The following is an 11,021-nucleotide window of genomic DNA, read 5'->3' as shown; positions in this document are numbered from 1 at the left end:
GAGAATGCAAACTTTAAAAAAAGGGTTTTGTGATTTACACATGAAAGAAGTGAAACTATCACTGTATTCTAACAGATGAAAGGTTTAACAGACAATCAATTCTTCAATGTATAATTTCAGTTACATCACACTGCAAATTTTTGCTATAAATTTTGTGTTACGATTGAGCCCTCCACAATCACCTGATGAAGGAGCGTCGTTCCGAAAGCTAGTGTGCTTCCAATTAATCCTGTTGGACTATAACCTGGTGTTGTGTGATTTTTAACTTTATCAGAACACAATTGTCATCTATAGAAAAGAATTCCAAATCTCTCCAACGTTAGACTGAAATAGCCCCTCCACTCTGACCCCACCCCTACCCAATCTCTCAAAAATCTAGATTTTAAATGCGTCCTAGACCTAGACTCCCCAAACAGCAGAGTAGATGCCGTCTCCATGCAGCATGAGCACTAGTTCTTTACTCCACCCAAAATCAGTGACTAGTTATATGTTGCACCCAGTATCAAGCGCCAAATGCATTCACCACATGTTACGGTCAGTTATTTATTCCAGTCAATGATCAGGACCTGTTATTTATTCCAACCAGTATCTGTACCAGTTAAATATCAAATATTTGCTAATCAGTCACTGGTTATATACCCAAGCCAGTATCAGCAACCAGTAACATACTCCATCTAACATCAGCAATCAAATTTACTTCACTCAGTATCAGTTACCTTTTCCAATCAGTATCAGCTACTTGTTATGCATCCTACTCAGCATATACTGCTGATTAGACTTGCTGCTTAAATTGGCTGCTGGTTATATGCTGTCTAATCTCCATTGCCAGTTATTTCTACCATCCAACTTCCATGATCGGTCATATAATCCACGCAGTATCAGCTGCCAGGTATGTAGTCCACCCAATTTTCTTCTCCATTTGTTAGAGGTTATTGCAAGTGTGTTTGTTATTATAATTTAATCCTCAAATCAATCCCATTATCAAGTGTCAGGTATTAAGCATGCAATTATTAATTGTTTGCCTAACAATATATATGACAAATTTGAGTTGTAAATGGAAATTCTAACATACAGTTCAAGCTCAAAGTGATCAAACCTTAATTTAAATCTAAACTCTATTTCAAAACTCAATTATACTTTTATCTCACTTCATGAAATAAGACAATTTACATAGAATCATAGAGCTATACAGCACGGATACAGACCCTTCAATTCAACTTGTGCAGGGCGGCCAGATATCCTAAATAAATCTAGTCCCATGCCAGCATTTGGCCCATATCCCTCTAAAGCCTTCCTATTCATATACCCATCCAAATGCTTTTTAAATCTTGTAATTGTACCAGCCTTTAGCACTTCTTCTGGCAGCTGATTCCATACATGCACCACCCACTGCATGAAAAGGCTGCCCTTTGGGTCCCTTTTAAATCTTTCCCCTCTCACTTAAACCTATGCCCTCTACTTTTGGACTCTTCCCCACACCTGGGAAAATTCTTGCCTACTTACCCTATCCATGCCCCTCATGCGTTTATAAACCTCTACTAAGTCATCCATCAGCCTCGGAAGCTCCAGGGAAAATAGTCCCAGTCAGCTCAGCCTTTCCCTACAGCTCAAACCCTCCAATCCTGGCACCATCTTGTAAATCTTTTCTGAACTGTTTCAAGATTCACAACATCCTTCCTGTAACACTGAGACCAAAATTGCAAACAGTATTCCAGTATTGGCCTACCAATGTCCTGTACAGCTGCAACATGACCTCATGAGACGTGCTGGTGTGTCTTCCTCCAGAAGGTGCACAAGCAGAGTCCTGCGCTCAGCAGCCCAAAGGAAGAAGATGGCTCGTAACATTATCTCAATACAACATCCTGAGGATCAACAAATCCCTCCACACCAGACAGCATGGTTCCCCCAGCCACCCACACCCTCCTCCACTGAGGCCCCAGACGACAGCACATGGGAGAGTCTTGACCAACAGCCATCTCCAGATCAGCTGTCAAAGGTCCTGGAGTCCCCAGAAAAGAAAAAAATATGGATTAATTGCTGATTTTATTTTTCTCTCCTTCCAAAAAGAAATTAACGCAGAGAATACATCTGCCTGTCATTTGTGCCAAACCTTTTCCTTCCAATATTTTATATTAATTTTTCTCATTAAGCCAATGATTACCACTTTAGAATTGGTTTATATTTGTCAGCATTGAGATTTTACAATTTAAGAATCATCCTTTGCTATATTAATCATCACTCTTGTTACATTTGATTCTAAATGTGTACTGTTTCATGTCAATCGCCTTCTTCTCAAAAAAGAACAATGATTACCCTCTGCACAAATTGCTATCAATTGATGAATGTTCTCTGCAATGTCTCCTGCAGTACCTTAAATGAGCTTGAGATATAAACTGATCATTGCTGTTAAGATCAGTCTAAATTGATTTATGTTCTCCTATTGAACAGGCAACAGCTAAATGCCTTATCACTGCAATAAAGTAGTCACCATTGTCTCAGAGGACCATAGGGCTGCTGTGTCATTGGAGAGCAATGACTGATGGTGGTTTTAGCTTGAGGGTGACCACATCGTGGGGATGGGGAGAAGTTGAGAAGAAAACTCCTTCATTGTTACCTCAGCTGGTGCAGAAATTGAACTCACGCTGTTGGTATACTTTGCATCATAAATCATTTGTTCAGACAAACAAAATGGAATAAGAAGCCATTCAGCTCCACAATATTGTTGCACCATTCACTAAGATCATGGATGATCTATAATTTAACTCCAGCTGGTGGTGTTCACATAACTCTTAGTATCCTTGCCTGGAAAACAACTGGTCAATCTCTGTTTTAAGATTTTCACTTCAACAGTTATTGGACAAATGGATCTGATGTGTATCCTCGTCCTGATGTGTTCAAAACATGAATAAAACAATTAAGGGGTAGTCATTACAGAGGCCTAGCTACAAAGAGATCAAAGCTGGGAACTAAATATTCAGCATATGTGACATTTTGACAGGACAGGCAAGAAGGAAAGGGTAGTGGGATGGCATGGTTGGTACAAGGATGAAACAAATTCAATACAAAGAAAATAGTCTTGAACAGGAAGAAATGGAATCCATATGGATGGAGGAAAGAAATAAAAAGGAGAAGGCAGCACTGGTGCTGGTAATCAATAGGCCCTCAACAGTAGCTATATGTAAAACAGATAATAAACCAGGAAAGAATGAGGGCATGAAACAAAAGCAGCTGGCTGGATGGCTGTTTTGCAATGCCAACTGCATGAGTTCAAATCCTGAGCTAGCTGAGAACACAATGAAGAACCCACTTTCTCAACTTTACCCTTTGGGTGAGGTGTGGTTACTGTCAGGTTAAACTCACCAGTCATCTCTTTGTTATGAGAGTGCAGCCCTATGGTCTTCTGGGACTATGTAACTTTACCTTATCCGGCACAGAGGAATTTTCTTGTGAGGAGAGGTTGAGCAGATCAGGCCTGTAACTCATTGAAATTTAGATGAACGAGAGTTGACCTTATTGAAACATACAAGATTCTTGGGGTTCTTGGCAAGGTAAATATAGAAAGATTGTTATACCTCGTTGAAGAGTTGAGGACCAAAGGACAGAATCTCATAATAAGGGCTCACACATTGAAAGAGATGCATAAGAATTTCTTAGAGGGTAAGAGTCCATGGCATTGTGTATCACAGAAGGCTGTCAAAGCTAGATTGTTAAGTATATTCAAGGCTGAAAAAGAAATTTTTAATCAAGGGTCATAGACAAAGGCAGGAAAGTTGAGTTGAGATTATCAGATCAGCTGTGATCTCATTGAATAGTGGGGTAAACCAATTGGTTTGAATGGCCTGCTTCTGCTCCTCTGCCTTCTGCAGAGATGTCAGGGTGTTACCACAGCTAGAATGAGAACCTATATGATTTCAATATCAAAACTGTAAACTTCAAGTTTGTTTTATTTTGAGACTAAATCAACCAGGCCAACTCAAATGCAAAATGAATGCCACAAAATAACTCCTCAGAGCACCAGTGTATTTCTACAGGTCTTCAATGTATGTCTCAGTTCGCTGAGCATCAGTTCAGGAACCCTATATACACGTAGTGCCTTGAGGAATCAGTAAAGTATTGCAGTGCACCCATTTATCACCACTCGTAACAAGTATAATTTTTTGAGGCAATATTGCCTTGGGGTGCCAGTACAGTGCCTCATACTGTAAGTATAATGTCTTGGGTTCCAACGTGATGTCTTGAGATGTCATTGTGTTTCCCCTATTTGGCATCAGGAAGTGGAAGTCACTTTTTGATAACGTGCATTTTCAAGGATTCTCATTGCTTTTTGAGCCTCTCTGTAATGATGGAAACAATTGATTATTTACTTATTATAAAAGAGATCATGTAATAATTTTGAATTCTAAACCAAGACTAAAGATTCTGTGGATCAAAGAAAGATCTCAGCATGAAGACCTAATTGAAACATAGTTCAGGCATTTATAGAAGTGATACCATGAGTTCTAATTTTGAATTCTTAGTTAATTAAGTTCAGTAGATTATAACATCATGGCACAAGTTACTCACAATCACTGTTCCCAGTCTCAGTATGACAGGACAAAAGACCACACAGAAAAACTGTTCCAATCAATGAAAGGTTACTGAGGGTCAATGTGAGATACTTGGGACAGTTGAATCGAATGTATATTTAAATATATTTGTTCTTGGGACATTTTTGTCAGGACCAGTTAGCCTAAGGACATTAGTCAACCACTTAGTGTAAGAGTGGAGTCACATGTGAGCTGGATTTTCACAACGAAAGATTTACGTTTCCACACAGCCTTTCATGTCTTTAAAATGTTTCTAAGTGCTTCACTGCTAGTGAAATATTTTTGAAGTGTAATCATTGTTATAACATAATATACACAACAGTCTGATCATCTGTTGTTAGCAATGTTGATTGAGGGATAAATGTTAGCCAGAGGACTGGTAGAATCCCCCTGCACTTCCTCAAAATAATAAAATGGGATCTTTTCTTTGGATCCTAGAAAACAGATGGGTCCCCAGTTTAATGTTTCATCTGAATTGTAAAGTCTCCTAGAGTACATTACCCCATCAGAATTACAATGGCACCCTGGATTTTTTTTGTTAAAATCTCTGGTGTGGTCAGACGATGTAAGCTTCAGGCTCAAAGAAAGAATGTTACCAACTGATCCTCGATTCTGTGGTGACATCCACAAGACCAGGGGCAATTGCTAATTAATCTCCCAATGGAGCTCGCTGAGTATGAGTTCCCTTGGTAACTGAGAATGGCTTGTCCATTAGTAATTCACCAGCTGATCCCTTTACAATGTAGACCCAAGGATGGGTTTGCAGAATAATCTGTCCTGAGCTAGGACTAGTCTATGTGCATCATGAGTAGTGGCTCTATTTCAGTGTTAAACAATTACCAATGTTCCTTTCCAGTCAGGTTTCCTGAGTTATCAGAGATGCTAATCTTTCTGTGATCATTTTATGGTGTCAGCCTAGAAACTTACAGAATTCACATTCACATATTTCCACCATGGAACTGGAACTCATTATCTTGATCTTGGATTGTGCTATAAAACCCAGGTGACTGTACCCAATGTTAGAAAATTAATATACTTCACCTTCTGAGAAGTGAGTCCAGGATCTTGCTTTCTTTATTTAGTGACTGAGGTAGACAGAACTGTATCCTTCTCCTTATATGATCCTTTAACTTTATTCTTTTACAGTACCTGGCTAATGGTCCCTCTCCAAGCTGCCGATTCAACAGGCTGCGCTTTACGCGTGGATCATTCAGACGCAATTGAGCAAAGGTCCGTATTATCTGCAAGAAATAGGAGATGATGTGAAATTCAGACATGGTGGATTGCAAACTGCTGCAGTAGAACAGGGCAGATAATGCATGTAGAATTGAAACAAGAAAAAGTTAAAGTGCCCAACAGCAAGACAGTTTTTGTCTGTTGCTTCCTTAGTCCTTATTCAAATGAGGAGTGTTGGAGCCAGAAGACTGAGCACAAGAAAGGGTTCTAATCAGAGTAAAAGTCCCTCTATGTTATCTCATCGACAAATTGTGGGGCAAGTAAGGAGTGAGTTCGACAGAGAGTAGAGGTCCCTCTATACTAACCAATCTCATATAGCTCTACTAAGTGCATCAGGTGGACGTTTTGCATTTTCTGCACAAACCATCTTATGATCTTGTGAATGAGATTCTGTGAATTAGAAGTTTACCACTATCCTCTATGCTTTTTGAGAAGTGTCCAAAGTCAACTCCCCTTACACTTACTCAGCCAGCTCCCTCTCTTCTGACTAAGCTAACTTCCCCCCGACTCAGCTGAGCCAGCTGCCTCTCCTCATCCAAGTTAACTTTCCCCATCCCTCACTATTCCTTTGATATCTTTTGATAATTCCATCTTGGATGACATCACATTCCACTTTCTGATGGTCTGAAAAGCTCATGATTTGCTGCTAACATTCCATTCTGTCATATGGTCTCTGATCTAAATATTATTTATTCCAGGTTTTTCATGAGACACCTTATTGAAGATTGTCTCAAAGCCAGATATTCATTTAATTGAACCATCATATCTTTCTAGTAATACTTCAGATAATTTAACAACATTGCTTAAACATAATCTAAATAATTTATTCCTTTAAGAAATCAATAACATTAAAAAATATATATTTTGTCTTTAGATGTTTCTCATTTTTAAAAATTTGTTCATGGGATGTGAGCATCACTGGCTATGCCAGCATTCATTGCCCATCTGTAATTGCTCCTTGATCTGAATGGCTTGCTAGGAACCTTTCAAAAGGCAGTTAAGAGTCAATCACATTGCCATGGGTCTGGAGTCACATGCAAGGATCAGATAAGGATGACAAATTTCCTTCCCTAAAGAACATCAGTGAATCAGACAGATTTATTTTACAACAATGGGCAATGATTATAAGGTTGCCATTGCGTTAGTTTTTAATTCTAGATTTCTATTGAATTAAAATTTCGCCATCTGCTGTGGTGAGAGATTGCAAAACTACATCCCCAGAGCATTAGCCTGGGGTCTGAATTACTAGTCCAGTAACCTTACTATGAGGCTACTGCTTTTCCCTCTGGCAAATATTCAAGTGTGTTTCTAAAGCTTGATAAACTAACAAGCTGGTTCTTCATTCGATTTCTCAGTTTCCTCATTAGAAGATAGGAATCATTTTTGATGTCCGCCTGTTCTCTGGCACTATTCATTCTGCTATTGAATTGTTACATATGGGTACCGTTGCTTCTACTATCTGTTCCCAAGTTTGAAAACCTACAGGACAATCCATCTGGACCCAGGGTCTTGTCCTTTTTGTTTGGCAAAAACTTCCATCTTATTCTAATAACCACCACACTATAGTCTCAATTTATTTCTATTTGTTACTGTCTGTTAGTCTCCTGTGAGATATAACATCTTCAGTAAGATCACCATTTTAGCATTTGTCCCCTGTCAGTTTGTATTTCTCACCCCTTGGAAGTCTCATCCCTATCTAATATCTTTTTTGAATACATAGTACCTATTGAATAATGTAGTTTTTGTTTCCTTAGTAATTTCATTACGGAAGTTTTCTTTTCCATCATAATTACTGAGTTGGAAGGCTCATTTACAGCTGATATTATCAGCTAAGACATACTGAGTCCTGACATACTGCCTGTGCTGCCATTTTCTCTCCTACAAGATCATACTCAAGTACAACAGGCCCTGTTATCCTTATTGTAATCCAGCCTTCACTGCAGTGTGTTTTGTGACAGTGCCATTAGGGCTCAGGTGAAAGGACTAACCTGGAATCGCACATACTGACTTAAGTCTACTTCCACCATGTCTAGCAGCAACTGGAGCACTCTGTTATTAGGTAATCCAAGTACACCCTGTAAGCAAAAGGTCAGAAATGACAATTTAATTTCCTTCGGATAAACCAGTTAATTAATCAGAAAATAATTGATGTAATTAAATTTAAACAATGAGCTAAACAAATAAATAAATTTGGTCAGAAATCATGTGTGATTTGCTACCACTGTAACAGGTTGAAGTTTGTAAATGGAATTGTGACCCCAGACAACTCTACCTGCAGTAAATATACTCACTTCAAGAAATTTTAACTGGATTCTGTGTTATAGATACTGTGGGCATTTGGGAAAAGAATAGTTATCTGGGCACTTTGTTCAAGGAGACAGTCACACCATTTAAGTTAGTAGAATTTTAGAGTCAATCAATGATAGTGATAGAAGGCCATTAGTCAGGCAGATACCCTGAATGTAATGATGGAGGAACCTCAAACCTTGACTCACCAACAGGTACAAAGTGCTGACTATCCGTGTGGATGAGACCAGGAGTGCAGGTTCAATAGGCAAACTAATCTTTCGTGAAAACATTCATGTGAGTGGAGTGAAGAGGAATGTTGTGATAAGGAACAATATAGTCTAGAGAAAGACACTGCTCTCGACACACACATCTGAGAGGTTCGAAGTTTGTATTGCCAGGGACACCTCTCACACTTAGAGATGAGCTAAGAGAGGGAAGAGGAGGAGCCAGGGTCATTGTTCATGTAGGAACCAAGAACTAAGGTAGATTTTGTAGATCTATTGGAGGAGTTTCACACATAATGATCTAAATTAAAAAATAAAACCTCAAAACTAATCAGATCTGTATTGTTACCCAAGTCAGAAGTCAATTGATAACAGGATAAATCAATTTGAATGTAAAATGCTGGTTAAAGGAGTGGTGTGGGAAGCAAGAGAATCATTTCATAGACCATTGGACCAGTACTGTGGAAAGACTGAACTGCTTTGTTGGTCTCCAGTTAAACAGGCTTTGCCCAGTGACTGAGTGAAGCAAATAACTGAATTAGTAGACAGGGCTGTAAACCAACAAAGATGGATGAGTGGGTTCAAGTGAAAGGTAAATTCAAAAACAAGAACAGCTAGCCCTCAAAAGTCACTGTAACAAAATAGTTTCTTCACTTAAGTAGGGTGGTCACAACAGCCTTTATCATGAGTGGCAGCAGCTCATACGACATAGGTATGGGTGCAGAGTGGTGTCAGAGCTCCAAATGCAACTTTAAATCATCTCTTGTACATCATAGTCAGCTGAAGATTTAAGAATCCAACAAAAGAAACTCTTGTGGCAATCCTCAACAAGGAAGAGTATTTCAGAGAATGGTAAAAGCATTTCAGAGACACACTTTTCAGTGTCAGAGAAGACACATTGCAACAGAAGAGTTAGCAGCTAAACGTGAAAGGAGAATTAGTAACTCTAGCAGATATAGGCTGCAGTACGAGCCTGTGGTCTGTGGAAGTAGTGCCAAGGCAGAGTTCAGCAGAGAGCAATGAGTTCACCAAAGGTTCTGTGAGTAAAATTTCAAATTCCTAGGCCATGGGACTATTTAAAAAGGCAGAATAACAGATTTTTAAAAAATTAGAAATTACTTACAGCTCAGATTGAGCTTCACCACCAATGCAAGCAAGCACCACCAAGCCAAGGGTACATAAATACAAGTAAAAAGCCACAAAAAAAATTAATCCAAGGTCACAGATATGAGACGTAATTTAAGCAATAATGTTGAGAAAATTAAAAGCCCAAGTAGATCTGATCTAACCAGGAAAAAAAGGTGGAAAACTTTATTCAGGACACAGAGAAAGTGAGAAAACCTTTATTAGAACTGCAATAAAGACAGGAATTGCTTATTGAAACTACGAGGAGCAGGACGCATTCTGTAAACCATGCTTAAAAGAGGGAATTATTTGTTAAACTGTAAAGTGCGGGATACACAAATCAAAGGAGAAAGTGAGGTCTGCAGACGCTGGAGATCAAAGCTGAAACTTTATTGCTGGAACAGCACAGCAGGTCAGGCAGCATCTAGGGAACAGAAGATTCGACGTTTCGGGCACATGCCCTTCTTCAGGAAGAAGGGCATGTGCCCGAAACGTCGAATCTTCTGTTCCCTAGATGCTGCCTGACCTGCTGTGCTGTTCCAGCAATAAAGTTTCAGCTCATACACAAATCAAAGCCATGGAAAGGCATGATTCATCCCTTTTACCCATGAACGGTGGGATTCCTCGATTTCAGCCATGAAAACATATGAACTCTCCACTTCAGCTACAAAAAATTGGGAAAATCCTTCTGTCCAGCAAAAAGCAGCAGAACTACTAATACTACAAAATAAAAATTATTAAGCAAATAAAATATATGATTTCATTCATAAACATGAAGTCAGAAATAATATTGCCAGGAAGATTTTGTTTCAGAGGTCAGCCGAATAGAACACCTAATTCAATATGTTTGGAGAAAACAATTTTGGAGATGTAAAGTGACTGCCAAATTTTCTGCTGAATCAGAAGCTGAACAATTAAGTTATACACAATCCTTGTACACAACTGGGAGTATAGTTGGTCATGTTATAGCTGGTAATTGCTGAACTAGTAAAATCCTTGAAAAAGTTCAGCATCTGGGGAATCCATTGATGATTTCACTAATGATCTCTACAGATTAGTGGAGAACTGCAACTATGGTGACTTCAGAATTTATAAGAGAAAGATTTCTTTTGTAAATGCTGTTCAGTCTTTGATAGGTTCATTACAATCCAGAGAAGACCTGAATCTAGAGAAAAACTTGCAGGTGATGAGTGAAGTTGAAGTCCAAAAGCAACATAGCTCAATCCTAAAACAGACCATCAGACATCAAAGATCAACAAATTCTATCAACCCCTAATTAAAATTACAAGTATAACATGTGAGAAAACAGTGCGGTGATTAGGGTAGACAGCAGAAATTGGAAATACAGAGTCTACATGAAATAATTCAAATGCATGATATCCATGAAGTAGTTGTTTTAGGCAATGGAAAACAGTTCACTAATGGGTGCTTCAGCAAATTCGCAGCTAGCTCTGGATTTGAACCTGCCACAAGCTTGCTGACATCCCCCCAATCAAATGGGAACATTGAGTGTGCTTTCAGGACAGTTAAAATACTCTTGAAGAAGAATACTGACTCTACA

The 11,021-nt window shown here is 38.9% G+C and overlaps 1 protein-coding gene across 7 annotated transcripts in view; it reads right to left on the bottom strand.

Moving 5' to 3' along the window:
• Positions 1 to 4,026: 4,026 nt before the first annotated feature.
• LOC122562075 (protein HEATR9-like) overlaps positions 4,027 to 11,021 on the bottom strand; it is a 67,779-nt gene continuing 60,784 nt past the window's right edge. For 6 of the 7 annotated variants that reach the window (XM_043714562.1, XM_043714564.1, XM_043714565.1 and 3 more), the window contains 2 exons: positions 7,811 to 7,897; positions 5,614 to 5,827 (listed from right to left, as the gene is read on the bottom strand). In XM_043714562.1, coding sequence (XP_043570497.1) covers positions 5,624 to 5,827; positions 7,811 to 7,897 — 291 coding nt within the window. In that variant the 3' untranslated portion in view covers positions 5,614 to 5,623. Of the gene's footprint in view, positions 4,335 to 5,613; positions 5,828 to 7,810; positions 7,898 to 11,021 lie in introns of those variants that run through there. The other variant, XM_043714566.1, reaches the window with a different exon arrangement.

Source organism: Chiloscyllium plagiosum, chromosome 24 (genome assembly GCF_004010195.1).
Source record: "Chiloscyllium plagiosum isolate BGI_BamShark_2017 chromosome 24, ASM401019v2, whole genome shotgun sequence".
Lineage (NCBI taxonomy): Eukaryota > Metazoa > Chordata > Chondrichthyes > Orectolobiformes > Hemiscylliidae > Chiloscyllium > Chiloscyllium plagiosum.
This window is presented reverse-complemented; position numbering and strand designations above follow the sequence as displayed.